Below are 19226 nucleotides of genomic sequence, written 5' to 3'. Positions count from 1 at the left end.
AAAGTCTCCCATGGATTACAACAACAAATTCGACAACAAAACTACACCATTGTTTGATATTGGACACTTTTAAAGATTGGTAGGTCGATTGATTTACTTAACCATCATCAGACCTGATATTAGCTATGCAATTAGCTATGTGAGTCAATTCATGCATGCCCCTACTAAGGGACATATGCATCAACTACAAGCGAATTAGTTTGGTTAAAGTTGTTGTTGAGTGAATTAGGTTTCTATAAGCTCAAGCATCCTCTGAAATTATTTTTTGACAATCAAGTTGTAATCCATATTGCTTCAAACCCAATTATTCATGAATGAACCGAACACATCGAAATCGATTGTCACTTTATTCAAGATAAAGTTCAAGATAAGACTATTGAGACACCATATATTAGAAGTGAAGAACAACCGGCCGATATGTTTACAAAAGCACTTCCTAAGACTGTGTTTCAGAATATGCTATCCAAGTTGACCTTCGACAAAGTCTTTGCTCCTACTTGGAGGGGGAGTGTTGGCAAAAATATGGAAAGCTCTTATCCCAAATTAATAGGAAAAATGAGTAAATTAACCTCAATTTCAAAAATGAAAAAGACAAGTTTGAGTTGTACAAGGACTGCAATACCAAGAATACCGATTACGATCGGTCTCTTTTGTACCCAATTTAAATGGAATAAACCTTCTCCGGCCCCTGAATATAGTTGAATGGAGGAATTTGATCGTGGATATAAGCTTCACCTTGAAGGTGAAGCTGAACCATGTTAAACTTGCTTGTGTTTCTTGTTGTTTGCTAATCTCTTTCATTTCTCTTTCTTCTATGCAATTATACTAAGTGGGAAATGGAAGTAATATACCCAAATCATAAAGTGACTTCTTTAGAGCCCACGAATCAAGAAGTCCAAGTTGTGAAGGATGTTATTGACCTATTTAATAGAACATGGAAGGCCCATCTGTTGCACAATTATTTAACCCATTGGGCCAAGAAGCACTACAGAAGATCAAAAAATGCATGGTTTTTCTTGGTCTCTCATCTTCTTGCTCGATCTCATCATTTGACCATTCATCCACAATGGCTCTGGGGTTGCGGATCTTATTCTCTTTCCACGTGATTGAGAATTTACTGGTGTTTGATTTTGTGGAGTGATGACACGTGGGTGGTTCGATCTATTTATATTCTGCTGCAAATTTATTAGGAAATGATTATCTGGATAAGATCCTTATCTTCCTCATTTTATATTGATAAATGAATTTGATTCGAGGTGTACTTGGTTCATGATGTTGATTTTTCCATTAAAAAAAACCAACATTGGTATTATTATGTCTGTAGTGTTACTGATAGGATTAGATCTAAGGTTTTGTTGGAATCCTAGACTGCTAATTAATAAGTTAATGACCAATGACATTTGATTGAATGAATATATATATATATATTTCTTCCTTTTCATTTTTGTCCAAATACAACTCTATCATAATCTAGACACCATTAGGATTGACTAATTTGCAAGAAATTTGTTGATCCATGAAAAATAGTGCTTTCTTGAAAAAAATTTTCGTGCATTTTTTATGTGTGAAATGTGAATGATGAAGAACAACAGATCCATTTTTTGTGGGACGAAAGTGTGTTTTCCATCAAGATGTACCATCGTCTTAACCTAGGCGGCTGCCATAAAGGTGTAAATGAATCACAGAGAGCACATGGACTACTCCATCTGGCAGACAGTGCCCCGCCTGAAATCCTTCTGGTAGTCAGTTTGAGGAGCAAGTCTCAACAATCATCAAGTCATTGCCCAAGTCTTAGGAGCACATGAAGGTCTGTCTCTCTGTATATGAGGTCATCCATACGAGAATTGCTCTTCTTGTGCAATTACCTTTCAATAGGAATTCTGCTGAAATTTATGAGTAAGCAAAAAGGGCTGTTCTGAACGAGGTGTGTGATTCATCACTTTGAACGAAAGTCTCTTTTCGGTAGAATTCTTCCTTGTTGGCGCTTTTGAGAGGCTTCTTGTTGAAGAAAATCTCTCTCCAATGGGTTGGATGTCATATAGATGTGGACATGGCAATGTAGCCGAAATGCTCGCTCGTCTCTTTCATGTTAGCTTTTCGCCGCCAAGTGGCCAAACTCTTTGATGGCAATCGATCGACCTAGCAAATTTACCCGTTAATGTCTTGTATTTGTTTGATTTCAGCTGATTGATTGAGACGCTCTTCACGCATGCACTATGACCTAATGCTAGCTCTGAATCTGATGAAATTTTCATTTTCATGTATGGGATATGATACTACAACTGCTTTAAATGAACATTTCTCACCATCTTGATCAGTAGGTGTTATCTGGACACGGACGATGAACTTCTATCACCGTACAATGTACAAGTGTAACCCTAATTAATGGGTTTAAATTTAATCACTGAGCGAGCACCTGAACCGTTGGACCACCACCATTTACTAATATCCCATAAAAACAGAGATGACGATTCAACCACCATTAATGCAATAAGAACCTGTTGGCACTCAAAAAGAATGCTTACAAAACCCTACAACAAGAGAAAGCCAACACAGCATCTGGGACCAAATGAAATTACCCAGGAAACAGATCAAAATTTTGGTTCCGATGATCAATAGAAAAAGTTCTCATCGTCCATTGATCTTATAGTCACAAAATTTCCTTTTTCACAGTACACAATGTTTAAGCATACTGAAGAAAAATAGAATACAGTCCGCTTTGGTTTATAGTTCCTCCAGCAACAATCTTCCTGAGATACCAGTTTGATGGTAGATCCTTTGCCTGGCCTTTTGTCCACTTCATGCAACTTTTAACAAGGCAGAGGTTGCTGCTGATCACTAATGGAGAACTCCACAATACGAAAAGCAAATGGAATGTTGCTAATCAGAGATGTAGAGTTCCACTTATGCCGCAACTGCTTCCTTTTCTGGCTTCTCAAGTACAGCCTTCCCTGGTTTCTCAACTTTTGCCTTTTCTGGCTTTTCAACCTTTGTCTTTTGTGGTTTCTGAATTCCCTCAATGTCAGTAATTCTCAGCCTCGTCAATTCCTGGAAGGGAACTCGTAAGCTACATGAAAACAAGAATCTAACCAAATGGCAAGAAAATTCACAAGCTAATGGGTAGATCTTTGACTTACTTGGCGGTGCCCCTTGGTCCGACGATAATTCTTTCTTCTCTTTTTCTTAAATATAATTACCTTGGCATCCAATGCCTGAAAAACAGATGGTTTACAGATCGAAATGGAACTTCAGAAAAATGACATGGTTCAAGCAATTCCATGCACTAGACAGATCTAATTAGAGGGCAGGGAAAGCCACAAAGCTCAGTAAGTTAGACTCATTATGAACTCATGAAAAGAAGATGAAAACAAAGGAACATAGAGGATGATTTCCCAACCGGCAGCTCATACATAAAAAATCAAATTCTTTTCCTTATGAGGGCAAGTAGATCACAGATGAGTGAACAGACCCCTAGCCATAAGGACTATCCAGTTAAACAGGTGCTTCAGGATAGTTGAAAGAGGAAGCAATGCCACTTTAAGGACACCTCCCCTATTTGGGGGGAAACAACTACGATAGATCTCTTCTGCAACCTAGATTGCAGCACCTTGGTCACATTCCATTATATAATTTGAGATGCAGCTGCAACAAATTTAATTGTTTCTAATTAATTAAGTGTAAATCAAAATTTCCACGACACAGGTACGTTACCAAACGTGTCACCAAATCAATAAGCTGTCATCTTCCCTAACTCATGGAAATCATATTGCACTGCCTAAAACAACTCTCTACCAAATGGGAGCATTTAACGTTAATTAACTAATCACTTTGCAGTGCATTCAATTATTTTATGAAGCTTGATTAACTTTTGATAGCTTTCATAAGTGCATGCTCTTTTTACAAAAATTATAATGGACAAGTATTGCAAGCAATCTACACAAAAGGAAACAAATCCATGTTTCTTACATGCTCTTCAACAACTGCATGAACAGCCGCCTCTGGCAACGTAGGCCTGCCTATGATTGTTTGGGTCCGTGATCCAAGCATAAGAACCTTGTTAAGAATCAACTGCAACCGAAAAAGTCAGGAAAGCATGGCAGTGTGCACAAACATATAGAAGGGAAAAGGATTATGGCACAATCTAGAAAATAAAGCAACAAATGTATAAGAAATGTTAAAACCAAATGTTGGCTACTCAGTTCTAAATCCACAAGTGTGCAGATGAATCAACCATAGCTAGGCCAATATACAACACAATAATATCAACTGTAATAGATCCATGGACACGATTTGGAAAGCCATCTATTTTGATGTTTCCTCTAGAGTACAGTTACTCCCCCATCCCCCTGTTGCAGACACCCCAAGGAACAGGCTTACTGTTCTTATCCAGGGTTTAGGTACTACTTAGGTGCCTTCCCCTTGAAGACTTGCCCCCTTCCCCACCCACCTCTCCAGTGTACATTCTTTCTTTCCCCTTCAGGGTATTGGTAATGAAATTATTAATTCATCCAGGGGGGGGAAATCAGCTGTAAGTTGAAGATAACGATATACCAATACACAAATGCTAGTTATATTTGTTATCATTGACATTCTAACTATAATGAAAAAAGTGAAGGGTTAATCAACGCATTGACAAGTTAAACTAGTTATAGCCAGGTCCAGCTTCATGAAAACAAGGAAATTTGGAAATTATAAGCTTTTCGTGTGAGCAATACAACTTTATAAGAAGAGCATAGAAATGTTTCAGGCAATAAACCCTTTTGCAGCAATTAGCAATTGCATTATGGTCATATTTGTCAAAGCGACAAAGCAATTAAGGTGCAAAGCAATTGTATGTCTTTTTCAAAGCCAAAAAACATCTGCTTTGGTTAATAAAGCATCGCTTTAGCATCCTAAGGGACACCTTCGTATGCCTTAAACTAAGGAGCTAACTTATTTTTCTCCCAATCTTTTTAGGAAACTGATTTCTACATACTCAGAGTAAATAATTTTCTTTTCTGATCCTTTTTCCCCCGCCCTATTATCTTCCACATACTCCTAACCTTTTTTCCCATTTCTCCTTTTCCCAAGCCCCATCGTTTTATGTCATCATGTCGTGAATTGTAAATCTAGGATTCAAGTCGTTAACAGCCTTTTTTCCCTTAATATTTAAAATTCTGTTTTCATGTCGTCATGTTGTGAATATAGATCTGTGATATCAGTGATTAAAGGCTGTAATTATGTTTTATATGCCATCATGTTGGAAGTTGTGAACCTATTAAACTATTACTAATTAGAAAAACAAAATTTAAATGCAATTCATACCACTTAGGGGATTGCTCAGGCGATGCTTAAGAGCTGAAAACCTAGTGCCTTGACAACTATGATTACTGAAGCATCCCAAAATATCAGACTCTTTTGCAAGTTCAAGGAGTGGGGAGATGAAGAAGCAAGCAAGGATCCAAGAAAGAACAAGATATGGATGTAGAACCAATCAAGAAAGATTTCAAATGAAACAAACTCAGTAAACAATGAAGCAGTTGTCAGGAGCCCAAAGGCCAGAACTGCACCTTCTGACCCAATGGAACCACTATTTGGTTTTCACTAAGGTATTAGGGTAAGGGTGAGGTGCACTGCAGGTATGCTGAGCTTGGAAATTTGGCATCTAAGGTGTATCAACTTTGTGCCCAACATATCCAAAATAGTTAGGGTTGACGCTCGCATGCAGATGGCTCTTGCTTCTTTATCATCAGAACACCAAGAGAAACCTGTCTTCCAAGATCACTCTAGTTTCATCTGCCGCCTGTGGCACATATCCTAATTCTCTTGAAGGTTCAAAATTTTATAGATCAGATAGCTTGATCTCTGTTCTCAGGAAGGACATTCCTAGGTCATGGTTAATCCAACATTAGATATGGAACATGGATTGCAAACCGATTAATAACAGGGAAACCCACTTTGTATACTCCTTTCTGCAAGGCTTCAGAATCAAGACAGGAAACTTACTCCTCAAGATAACACCAAACCTAGCCTCTCTCCCTCAGTTTTTCCACCTCCATGTACACTGACTGCTTGTTTTCTCTCTCCTCTACCTTCCTACGCTGAGCCTGAAACCAAAACAGTCCTTGTATCTAGGAAATTAAATTGTTGCCATCACCATCCACTTTGAAGGCTGCATATTATATGAGATTTATGCTATGCTTCTAGTACCATTACCCAACACACACACACACACAAAAAAGAAGAAGAAGAAGAAGAGAGAGAAAAGAAGAAGCTGTGTTTCTAGCATACCTACAGGGTCTACTGCCTTTTAACATTTCAGACCCTCCGTTGTCAAGCATACCAAGGTTGACCCTTCAAAGATCCATTTGGTCAAGATCTTCTACTATGACCGGAATACAGGATTTGTTCAAGCTGCAGTGCCAGACCCCACTCTCTTTTCGAAATATGTGATTGCGGCCTATTAATCATCAACCAAACTAGGGGAGGTGGTGTCAACCTCAGCAGGATCACTTAGCAAGGGAACACTAATAACTAAGTAGATTGCTAGTTAAGGGATGAACCACAGCAGTATCACTTACCATAACTGATGGTACTTTCTTGAGAGAGATCAAGTTCTCTCTTACCAAGCGAAGTCCCACCAGATCACAGATATGTCAACAAGAAGGCAGAAGCTGAATAGACAAGAAGGGGAGAAGGAAGAGAAAATCAAAGGAGATTAGAATGTAGAAGACCGGCATCATGAAGGGGAACAGAGGAGAAGGAACCACAACCCTTCCACACTTGCAGCTCTTAGCAGCAACACCAATTGCCAACTTTTAATCCACATTCAGGAGCACTATGTTGACAGATTCAATTACATGTATAACAGAAAGCAAAAGGAGGGGGGGAGGGGAGAGGAAGTCTCCTAACCAAATTCTGTGAGTACAGTAGAGTTTGAAAGAAACTCCTAGTTATGGACTGCTATAGGAAAAGAAAATAATGACTACCAATTGACTGGAATAATGCTTATTTTAATCACAGTGGACTAAGTAACCGCATCAGGACCCCATGAAAATAACTAACTAAATCTACAAGCACATTTTGAACCCTACCAGCTATCCCACAGGGTGAAATTAGCCTGACATTCATATCCCAAGAACAATTATAATTAACACATCACAAAGAACGATGGTATGTTCCCAAATATCCAACACAAAATGTTGAAAGATCAGCACCACTTACCATTTCCAATTATAAGATGAGATTTCTGCAATTCACCATTATCTTACGATAGAGAAATATTAAATATGCTCAGATCTCTTTTGAGGAGAGTTAGTGCATCTAATATATATAGATTGATTTTGCATAAAACATACTTATCATTTATAACAACTTCGATAATAAATAAAACTTGACAGCACTGGTGAATGTTTAGGCAGACCACTAAAATATAAAGGGCGAAACCAGTGCTAAAGGCTTCCGTGCAAGCAGAGTCCTGGGGGGCAATTTTCTTACACAGCGTTAACCCAACAATTTTTGCTGACAGGCTGTTTTGATGTCTTGACCTCAGGCTACAATTGTGCTCCACCAACCGTTGCGCCAAGGCCCACCCCCTTTGTGATCACTAATTTGGTTTAAATCACTAACAAAAGCAAGTCAAATGATTCTAAAATGATTCTTTCATGCAACAGCAAATCTTCAGTACAGTATTTACTTCACTACTGACTATTTATTGACACACAAAAATTCCAGATAATGGCAAGTAAAGCAGCAATATCTAATGCATACGGATGTGGAATATGTGGGGAAAAAATAATGACAAAGTTCAACTGATGAAGGCTTTTCCTGCACCAATCACTCAAAGCATCAACTTAAAGGAGCAACCTCAGAATGTGGCAATGGGAGGTTGTATAATGCAACAATCACACCAAAAGCACAAACTGAGACAGTAACTTAAAGTACAATTTAAGTAAATCAAGATCCCCCCCCAAAAGTGGAAGTATGAGAATCAGACAGGGCATAGCCACACTTCTCATTCCTTCCCTTCCAAGAGATTGATGCAGTGATTCTTATTGTGCAATGGGGAAGAATATAGAGGCATACATCAGATTAACCACACTAGAGACCATTCTATCTTAAAAAAAGTATGGTAAGTAATTCCATTGAGTGTTCGTCTGGTAGCATGAAGACCTGGTTTTATTTGAGGAGGGGGCCATATGCAAATATTGTCCAAGGATAGGACCAACTCAAGCTCCACCAGGCTCACTACATGGCAGGACTTGCAGCAGGCAAAGGTCCTTTTTTGGCATCAAAGTAAAGCCTTTATTACAGGTAATATTACAATAAGTTTTTTTTTCCGTTGATTTTAGTGGACATCCCTTGACAAGGTAAACCATACAAGACATTTAAGCCTATGAACCATGAGAGTGAGAACAATTTCAGAATTGAAATGACAGGTACAACCTTAAACCCCCCGCACCCCCAAAAAAATGACAGCTACAATTGTATAGATACACTTTAAATGCCAAATACCCATTCAGAATAAATAATAGTGCAACATACCTTGTCATTGACCTCACAGAATTTCAACCTCTCGGTATAAATAGTATCCCCATTGCTCACTTTAAACTGGTGAGAACCAATCTACGGGCAGGGGGAAGAAAAGCCAAAGCAATTTTTAGACGATAGGAGAACTCCAAAATTTGTAGCATGTTTCGCCATATTTAATATTAGCCAGCAGATGAAACACAGAGCAAACCTGAATAACGGCAAAAGCCTCCTCCCACGGCTTAAAGGGTCGATCTAAAGGATCGAGAGGGCCAATCACCTTGTACCCAATCGTGGCGGCTTCCACCTCCTTCTCTTCCAATGAGTAGGATCTACTCACAGTGCAATTCGACACCGGAACATTTCCCTCTGGTTCATTATCTCCATCACTGAATTCTCCCATTTCTTCTTCATCCTCATCCTCATCCACTTCACCTCCATCATCATCCACATCGTCTTCATCATCGCCATCAGGACCTCTCCTTCCGGATGAAAAATGCCTAAGAAATCTGGATTGAGTCACAAAAGTGGAACCAAAGTCACGGATGTCATGGAAGTAGGAAGTTGGACCAACCGAAAGAGGTTCCGCTGCTGCAAGTGTGAGGAGATGAGGTGAAGTCCTGAGGCTCTGAAGGGAAGCATTGGAGAATAAGCAACGGCGAGCGATAGTACTGAGGCATCTCCTATTCGCCATGAATGACCTCTTCTCAGTGGTGCCTCTTCCTCAGTTTTCAGCGTTTCGGGCAAACAGTTGACGGCTTAGCAGCAATGGGATTTTAATTTGCGGCAGCAGCTGCAAGAAGAAAGAAAAAAATTGACAACAGAACAGACGAAATAAAACCAAACAAGGGCTTTCATCAATTAAAACCTTCATAGTACAAAGAATCGAGAGTGGAAAGTACTAATTGGGTGAAATCCCTTGAAAGTTGAAAAAAAACACTGCGAAGTAAGGGTGTCAACCAGTACGGTATCAACAATTCAGTACGGTACCAACTTTGAATATCGAAAACCAGAACCGTACCGTACCAAATCTAAACGGTACGATATGGTTCGGTATTTACAAAAACGATCCCATACAATTTTGGTACAAAATCGGTATGGGAAAATGGTTTAAACACGGTTTCTAGTGCGGTCCGCTACGGTTTCGGTACAAAACCGATTTCACGCACCACTGCAAGTCTGGTCATTTGAAACTGAAATGAAATTTCTTTTTCAACCCATGAGATTGAGAAACTGTTAAATTCAAGCACCGTAAACAAGGATGAAGATAACAAAAGAAGCAGACAAACCGAAATGAAATTACAATTTACAAGAAATAAGGTTCAGCCACTGATCTAACACTGAAGTTGAACCAACCCAAGACATGGGTTTTGCTGATAGGAGGAGAATCTTGTAAGAGAAGAGAACTAAAGATGAGCCGTTGAAGTTGACGATGATAGGCTCCCTTGGTGAGTTCCAGCTTACATTTTACATAAAAACCCAGAAAAGGAAGAGCAGAGAAGAATTCAAGAGGGAGAATACCAAGTACCAATTAACAAGAAAATACGAGAGGGAGAAAAAAAGGAGGCAAAAAAGAGAAAATAAAACCAATGATTTCAGACATAGGCAAACAAAATCACATGAGAATACATCAATATTTAACTCAATTAACAAGACAATATTTACAATATCCCCTTCAGGAAGTAACATACAACTATAGACAGGACCTAATAAAACCAAGAACAGCAATTTTTTATCAGAAAAAAACAAGCGAATTCTTTTCTATAATTAGATTGCCTAAAATTTGCAACTATGTTTTCAAAAACCTTTTTATTCTGGCTGCTACAGGTCATTGCTGTTACTGACATTTTCTTGACTTACTGTACAATTGGGTTGCTCACCGTTGACCTGCAATCTCAGCTGTCTGTTGTCTCACAAACTCTGTAACCGCAGCCCTTTTCCGAGAATCTGATTGCAATTCAAGCCTTGCTGCATACTTCTTCACAAAGGAACTGTATATCACATTCAAGAAAATTCTATCATTCGTAAGAGCCCAATCACCCAAGATCTTCCTCAAACAATTTGGGATCAACAACGTCAAGAGATTAATCAGAGAAACAAATTCGAGAGCAAGAAAATGATAGATTAACACTTAACAGAGATCTTGAGAAATTTATCCAAAAAAAAACTTGAGAAACTTACCCGAAATTCGTTTAGAGACTCTGGACCGGAGCTTCTCCAACCCACCGGTGGTGGTTCCTGAGTGAGAGTGAGACGAAGACGATGAGAGATTGAGAGGATGAGTGAATACACTGAAGAGTGACTCAATAGTCTGAAGAGTGAAGGCAGTGAATGAGAGATTGGGAAAGAATCGCAGGTAGGGCAAACTAAGCTGGAAGAACAAAATCACAAATTACAATAAATTAACCATGAATTTCGGTACGGGAATCGGCACTAGCGGTACATACCGCCGGTAGACGAATTCGGTTCTGTTCCGGTCTGTACCGTCGTATGTGAAGCTGAAAGCCTGAAACCGGTACATATTCAGTTCGTTCAGTACCGTACCGAATTTTGAACTGTCCGGTATTAGGTGGCACGGTTCTGTACAGTTATGCGGTTCCGGTCCATACTTGACCTTTAGTGGGAAGTAACATGAGATTTGGGCTTCAACCCGAACCCAAACCCAAAAATGGTAACATAAACGACTGAAGAAAAAGATAAAATGAATTACCTACGCTTGCCTAGATGGAAATGATCGAAATGATGAAACAAAGACACAGATGGAGACGAATTAATCTAAATCTTCACTTGGGAACATTCAATTAAACAAAGACTGATGGCTTGCTGGCATGGCTACCCATCTTCACAGGAAATTTTTCGTCCATGCATGGTTGCCAAGATCCAAAGAGAGAGTTTATTGTCCTTTCCTTGTCTTCCCTAGTAGATTTCAGATTTGAGAAGGAAGAATGAGAGGAAGGATTGAAGGAAGTCAGGATTTTTCGTCCATGCATGGTTGCCAAGATCCAAAGAGAGAGTTTATTGTCCTTTCCTTGTCTTCCCTAGTAGATTTCAGATTTGAGAAGGAAGAATGAGAGGAAGGATTGAAGGAAGTCAGGAAGACCGAGACTCAAGAGGCATTACCATTCACCGCATCAGTCTTGCTGCTCTGCTCTTTGTTCTTCTCTTCGAGTGTGAATAACAAGAACAACAGAGGAAAGTTAGAATATTAGGATTTAAGGTTATAGTTATACGGTATGAAAATGGTATTCTATACCGAAACCGTACCGTACCGAATTACCAAATTCTTTAAGTACAAACCGTTTGAATTTTAAAACAGTTCTGTACGTTGCAGTTTAAACGGTTGTTTCGGTACGGAATCGACACCCTTAACTACAGCCAGCTGCTGTTGGTCAAGATTTTGCCACGTATGAAAACTTAGATCGGACGGCTGTAATAAAACTTGTGGGACATATATGTAAATCTAAAATTTTTAATTTTACATTCAAAGGTTTAAATTTTTTTAAATTTACAAGTGAAGTCCCTAAGCCATGGCGACCTAATCGTTCAGCGGCTCTATTGCTTTCGATTATTAAAATCCTCTCTACGGCTCTACTGCTTTCGATTATTAAAATCCTCTCTATTCCTCCATTGTCCGCCATTTTTAGTGTTTCTTCGAGTTTTATTGTCTCTCTACTGCTCTTTGACTTAGACATGAGATTGCTACCAATTTCCGTGAATTATACCAAGTCTCCGATGCAATTACGCTAATAGGACTAGTACTTGAGCAAGTAGTTCATAAGACCCAATTTCCCTAGGGGAGGTCTTGGATTCGCACCCACTCGGCGGCATTAATATAAAACTCCCCCCGAAGAAGTAAATCGTGGTGCTTGCAAACTGGCCCGAATGAACCTCAGTTAAAAAAATTCATAGGACTAATGCTTGCATAGGTCGTACTCTAAAGTCCGAACATTGCACAACCAGAGTCGCAAAGTTGACAATATTGCATCCCCTTTTCCAACCAAAATATAAAAAAAGATTGCAAATGCCGAGGGGCGAAGTCATCAATGAACTGGAGAAAAGCTCAATCCAGCTCAACTTTGTTCCTACACCAATCGTGGTCGGTACTTGGTAGTCAAATGGATGCCTGCTTCCTATGTTGCCTAACCCAGTTTGACCGGTTCCGGCACCGCAATCACATGTTAACGTTTGATGCCTGGAAGGTTTGACCTAGAACTGAACGCTACCGAAACTGGCTCTCGCTTCAACGGACATGATAATAACAAAGCTCGACAAATTCCTTTCTATCACAGAACATTCCTTGCGCAACATGGAAGCAGACATCAAGACTTAAACCGACCAACTCCAGACCCACCTCTACAGGACCCCGAATGGGAATACAGCCCTGATTAGGGGCCCCTATCTATCAGTATCAGGTAGGGAACCCATCTTCACATTTATTGTTATCACCTCCTCTTCTTCCTTAATTTTTGGTGGGATGGGGAGACGGAAGGAGTAATGACATGACACTTCAAACCCATCTACAAAATACATGTGCAAACTCATTGTCACTAGAACAGAGGAATTCCTACCTACTGCCAATGAAATTAGTTCCAGAACCAAAAACTAAAAAGAGAAAAAGAGTTCTTAATTGCAAATTCGCCAATACCAGAGAAAATGCAAGCAAAGCCCTAAAAGGCAAATCTACATAGTATAGGCGCTAATTAGTTAACTTTCTGTATTTGCTTGGTCCTCAGAGTAGAATAGCTTCTACTCATACAGTAAAGCGACTTTTTGCCATCCTGTCATGCTTCTTGGCGTCATCCTGAAATTAGGCATTCAACACATCATACCCATTCAATTTTCAATGCAACAGAAATGCATGTGTCAACAAATTCAAATTGTGGAATCTTACATGACAGATGAAGCTTATATTGTCATTATAATCAAGAAACTCCTTCCACTGCTTCCCAATGCTAATCTGCAAACAAAAAGGCAGGCAATAAGATCAGGATAATGCAATCATTACAGACAAGCCACCAGCAATATTGACTCACTCAGGGTAACAATGACCTTGAGCAGCCGACTTGTAAGCCATCAAAAACACTACGGAAATTATTTCCCAATCAAATGATGTTTAAATAAAGGAAAATGACTCTCCAGACTTTTTGTAAATAAATAAAGTACTTGCTGCAGGAAAAAGTAATTGAGCATTTCCCTAGAAGGGCAGCAGAAGCACAGAGATACTGATGCTGCAGCAGCAGTGTACAGCAACGACAACAACAACAAGCCTGGTCCCAACTAAATGGGGTCTGCTGCAGTGTAGAAAACCAAAATAGAAGTGCATCATCAAATACACACATCCAAAAAATTGAGCATGTACTCAAGTTAAGATACTATCATCCCTCTGGTCAGAAAATTGAATGAGCAGTACATATACAATGGCAACCTGATAATCAAGGGGGGACATTATGACTAGTCCAAATGATCTTTAATTATGAAGTAGCCAATAAAATCTGGTCTAGCACCCCCATATCCATTGCATGACACCAAAACTTTATCCACCGGGAATTTTCAATGTTCTTGTTCACACAACTTGGAAAGGCCTCAGACTAACAGGATATTATGATAGCGCAATGTCAAGGGAATAGCTCTCGATGCAGCATATCAACAAATGCTATGTTAGTGATGGAAACAACATTCCAAAGACAGGAAATTGTTCAAGTCCTAGAGGAGGGCACTTAAAAGCTACTTTTTATACCTGCGTAAAACGCATAAGCACTAGTCCAAAGGAGAATAATCAGACTGCTACGGGTTGGCACAGAGTCGATGCCACACGAGTTAAGCAAGCTGGCAGTACAGCTGAAGCAACCTCAACATCCCTCAGATGTTATACTCCCCAGCCCAGCCAGAGCCAAACTCAAATCAAAATGTTCAAAGCCCACAACTAGCTGGGTCATGGGTAGCTCAGGGAGAACTGGGCTTGGGTGTTTGGTGTTTGCAATGTTATGGTACCCTGGTTTCAACCTCAGCCAAGAAATAACATTATATTATACGTAAATTCCAGGTTGCACATACTAGGGGGGAAACCATCTTCAAAACCAAGCATCTCATATCACAACCTAAGTTAACATTAAATATTCTGTATAACATAAAATATACAAAACCCAAACACACAAAAGCTAGAAATGAACCATACCAATCATTATACAAATAGAAAGCAGCTAGATTGCCAAAAAGAGAATCAATTTCACAAGGATCAGACAACACTAAAGACATCCTAAGCAAGAATAAAAAAATCCAGTGCTGACCAAATCTTGACTAGTTAGAAACTGAAATTTGGTAGAAACCAGGTCCAAAACAGGTATTTTTGGGTAAAACTCGACATCTGAATGCTACTCAAAACTGCTGAAACTGGTTTGGTTGAAATTGGAGCACATGGTCATCTTGTGTCCAACTTGGAAACCAAGATATCTCAGTCGAAACCACTAGTTGGACTGTAGGAAAAAAGTTGAATTGTATTACAAGCACATTTAAAAGAAACAATATCTAATTAGACACTAGACAAACTAGGAAATTAATAAAATAAGGGAGAGGGACAGGCACACCACCTATAAGTGGTATGCTAGCATGCAGCACCAAGGTGCATGGGATTGAAGGAAGATATAGAAGGAGGAGGAGAGAGTGCCTGGTTCAGGTTGGGCCCTCAACAAATCAGCCAACTCAAGAAATTGCTCCTGCATCATTTTTTGTTTGAATTTGACCGGTTAAATTGGTCAAGAGCCTTTTATAATACGGATATGCTCAAATGTTTGATTAATTTTCTTGCAAAATGGTAAGGTGTGAAATTGTGCAGGCAGCTTGCAAATTTCACCAAAACTATAAATTTTATCAGCCCACCCAATAGAAGGCTATTGATTGTATCCATAGACACTTTATCCAATTCAAATATGCTACCAACTAAGAAAGGCATTTTCTGTTATCGTTCAACTAAAACTATATCATATTAATCCAAAAGATAAGATAGAGAGACTAACAAATATTTGATAGAGCATCTATGAATGCAATACCACTAAAAAGTAATTAACTTACCTGAGCAGCTTCATGTGAAGCATTCTTAGTCCATAGATAGATCCTGTCCTGCTTCCCTCGGACATTAACAACAGCTCCACAGATTTCATCACCATGGTCAAACTGCTCACCAATCATTGCCAGCAACTAGAAAATTTGGCATAGAAAATAATAAATTATATAGAGATAATGTGACAATCGGATTTCTTTCCCCTAACAAGAAGCCACTCCTATCAAAAAAAAAATCAGAAAGGAAGTACAACTCCATATGGAATGTCTGAAGCCACCCATAACAGAAAAAAGAAGGAAAAAAATAAAAACTTTACTAAAAGCAGAAGCATACTGTGTACAACCATGACGTATCAGACTTCCCTCTAGGAAAGGTTATTGTCCATCTCCCACCATTAGCACAAATAGGGTCCTCCCATTTTGGCTCTATCTTGTGCTTGAAACAGTAAAAGTCTGCTCCCACACCGAACTTGCTTGGATGATGAATATTATTGTAAAGGCTGAAAGCAGAATAAATGAAATAAATTTGTCACGATTATGAAAAATGAAAACCTAAAATTGGAAGAAAGACATTGTTTGCTGGAGAGTGAGATATTTCAGCAATCTTTGCCAGTGCAGAAAATTAAGTTGCCAAAGAAGCTATTGCAAAGTCATATTCAACTTAAAATTGAACGAGAAAAGACAGCAGGAAAAAACTGGGAGCCCAAAGTGTACACTCTCTATATAATGCAGTTCAAGTACAAATAAATGATCTACACCCATGTGGGACTGGCCATCTTGTCATAGTTAGTCCATAGACCAATGGTTATGCATTTTAGCATGAACAGATCTGGGATGCCATGACTTCTGGAGATTCTTCATTTTGTGACAGAGTAGCTAAGCTTGTGTTTAGCACTTCCATTTACCACATCTAGTCCAAATGCACTCTCAAAAGTTGTACTTACAACTCTAGATCTTTTTAGCAGAATAGGAACCTCATCTTTTTTCTTTTTCTAATAATGTCAAAAGAGAGTTTCTGAGTGCCCTTCATATGTGTTGACTCCCCTCACACCTCTCCAACAACAACAACCAAAAAAAAAAAAAGAGAGCAGGTAATTGTTTCAGGGAAGAACTTTAAAGATCGAGATTCTTCTTATCAAACAAAGAAGCACCATGTGCACCATGCTTAAACAGGTTAATCCTAGTATCCTACAGCAGTCAACAGAACTAATCTACCAAATGTATGGGGATCCTCCTTCATTTGAGAATTCTTTGTAGTTATGCAAGGGCACATGTATTTGAAATATGAAATAAAATTTTGTTGTCTCAACTCAGTTAAAATAACACACACACATAGGGGCAGCCCCCTTATGACCACATACCAATTACCAAACAAGGTCATCATTCATCCAACTAATGCTTTCCCTCCGAGTTCAGTAAAATGATGTAATAACATACACCAATACTTCTGTCCTGCTAAGCGTAGCAATAGTAGACATGTGTTAAATATCCTATCAAGAACTTGCATTAGTTGTAAGGCCACTGACAAACTATGAAACGGTAGAATATTTGAGCATCAATCAGACAAAATAGAGCTTCATTACAACGTTTAGCAATGAATTTTCTACTGATCTTGTAAATCTTGACAAAGATGGAAATCAACAACTTATGAAATTCAATATCAAAAAAGGCAGCACATCAGCTTATGTATTATTCCATATAAAAGACCTACAGATCATCCACAACCCAGTTGTGAACCTCTAGATCATTTCGAAACCCAGTTGCAAATACAATTTTCTTAAGAAAATTAGGTTCGATCAATAAAAGCTACAGCGCGCCGGGGGGGGGGGGGGGGGGGAGAGAAGATACTAAAACATACCTGCGAGCTCAGGAGGAAAAAATAGAAAGAAAACAAAATAATACATAAATAACTGATCGATTTGATACCTAGCTGAGTCATAAATTAGTTCCTGATCCTACTATCAATTCATGAAAAATAATTCAAGCGATATTTCTTGATCGTGAAATGATTACTGAACATTTCTTCCTCACAAAGAAACTACGATTTCCTTTCTTCCATAATATTGGGGTCGGCCGGATAAAAAAGGATTGGTATTACGAATGAATTAACCAAAGAAAATAAAAACGATATGGGAGAGAGAAGATGAAAGAAGGGTACCTCCAAAACTCCTCAACGGTGGAAAAAGTGTGGATGGGACGAATTGAGGCACCCCAGGAAACCTGCTTGGATTTGGATGAAGGATTGTCGAACCAGAAGGTCCACGAATTCTCCAAAGGGTGACTTTGCGGTGCCACTGGCGTCGAAGAAGAATCTTCCCCCACGATCTCTCCTTCCTCAGGTTCTTCCCCACCAGCACCACCACCTACGACGGCCCCATCATTCTCTTCTTCTGCAGCTTTAGACCCTAGTCCAGCTTTCATATTCTCTGATTCCTCCGTCATCTTTTCAGCTTCTCCTTCTTCTTCTTTCTTCTTTATTCTTCTTCTTCTTCTTCTTCTTCTTCTTTAGATTTGTTTTTCCGTTCCAGAAAGCTTAACAGACAGACCACTTTCGAACAACAGACAAAGGAGGAACCCTCTATGCCTTTAGGTCTGGTGATATCTAGCTGGCCCAAATCGTTGGTCATGTTTGGTTTCTGAGACCAGCCATTTATATCTAGTTAGATTGAGAACCCATCCGTTTGGTCTCGGACATTGTTCTAAGTTCTAACTTCTAACTTCTAAGAATAAAAATCGGTTCCCCGACTCTAATCGAACCAATTGGGTGGATCGGCTCCCTGATTTCAAATAGGGCTAGGGATCAAATGAATCGTCCTGGGTATACTCCATACTATGGGCGAAAAGGGATCTGATTCGGGTTGGATAGTGGTAATACCATATCCGCATCCTATTATATTCGAATGGATTCAAATAATATCGAGTAAATATCAATTACCTCCCCTCTTAGCTGGACAAATAGCATTTACACCCCCTCTTAACTCGATAATGTCACTTACATCCCCTCTTATCTAACAAATATATCAAATACCTCCCCTCTATTAACTTTCTTGATTAAATTTAACTTTTACCGTTAAATATTTTCTAAAATCCTAAACTACCATTGGCTAAAAATGTTTTTTTTATTTTAAACCCTAAATTACACTAACAATTAACTACTAAATTTTCTTCAATTAAAATAATTATTAAAAACCAAAATATAATAGTTAAAACTTAAATTATTAAAGCCCAACATACCCTTTTTTTTTTTATCAAACAATTTAAAAACACGTACTACTATCAAGTAAAATTAAAAACACGTACTACTATTTTGGGTTTTTTATAATTATTTGATAAATTTTTTGATATATTGGGTTTTTAATAATTAAAGATAATTTGGGTTTTAACATTAAGATCAATCACTCCTCGAGTGCTCTTCCTACTCAAGGCATTAGCCACGACATTTACTTTATCCGGATGGTACTAGATATCGCAATAGTAGTCTGTTACTAGCTTCAACCACCGGCATTGTCTCACATTCAACTCTTTCTGAATTTCCGGCTCTTATGCTCGGTGAACAATGGCTATCTTTTCTCCAAAAAGATAGTGGCTCCACAATTTCAAAGCAACGACCACCGCAACCAACCCAAGATCATGAGTGGGATAATTGTGTTCATAAACCTTGG

At 38.9% G+C, this 19226-nt stretch overlaps 2 protein-coding genes across 4 annotated transcripts; both read right to left on the bottom strand.

Moving 5' to 3' along the window:
• Positions 1-2142: 2142 nt before the first annotated feature.
• LOC149001275 (large ribosomal subunit protein bL21m-like) lies at positions 2143-10865 on the bottom strand. 3 transcript variants are annotated; one of them, XM_089137208.1, is made up of 7 exons: positions 10690-10865; positions 10354-10499; positions 8720-9301; positions 8524-8604; positions 3967-4068; positions 3138-3212; positions 2143-3048 (listed from the first exon to the last, which is right to left on the bottom strand). In XM_089137208.1, exons 3-7 carry the CDS (start codon positions 9200-9202, stop codon positions 2905-2907), a joined length of 885 nt encoding a protein of 294 aa, XP_088993334.1. In that variant the 5' UTR covers positions 9203-9301; positions 10354-10499; positions 10690-10865; the 3' UTR covers positions 2143-2904. The 3 variants fall into 3 exon arrangements, with proteins under 3 accessions (XP_088993334.1, XP_088993333.1, XP_088993332.1); XM_089137207.1 differs by having other exon boundaries at positions 10369-10499; XM_089137206.1 differs by having other exon boundaries at positions 10389-10499.
• A 2149-nt stretch (positions 10866-13014) lies between these two features.
• LOC149001274 (eukaryotic translation initiation factor 4E-1-like) lies at positions 13015-18198 on the bottom strand. Its single transcript, XM_089137678.1, has 5 exons — positions 17723-18198; positions 15899-16064; positions 15577-15702; positions 13400-13465; positions 13015-13309 (listed from the first exon to the last, which is right to left on the bottom strand). The coding sequence occupies exons 1-5, from the start codon at positions 18004-18006 to the stop codon at positions 13259-13261; spliced, it is 693 nt and encodes a 230-aa protein (XP_088993804.1). The 5' UTR covers positions 18007-18198; the 3' UTR covers positions 13015-13258.
• Positions 18199-19226: the final 1028 nt, after the last annotated feature.

Source organism: Hakea prostrata, chromosome 10 (assembly GCF_041222555.1).
Source record: "Hakea prostrata isolate BN-2017 chromosome 10, UWA_Hpros_2, whole genome shotgun sequence".
NCBI lineage: Eukaryota > Viridiplantae > Streptophyta > Magnoliopsida > Proteales > Proteaceae > Hakea > Hakea prostrata.
This window is presented reverse-complemented; position numbering and strand designations above follow the sequence as displayed.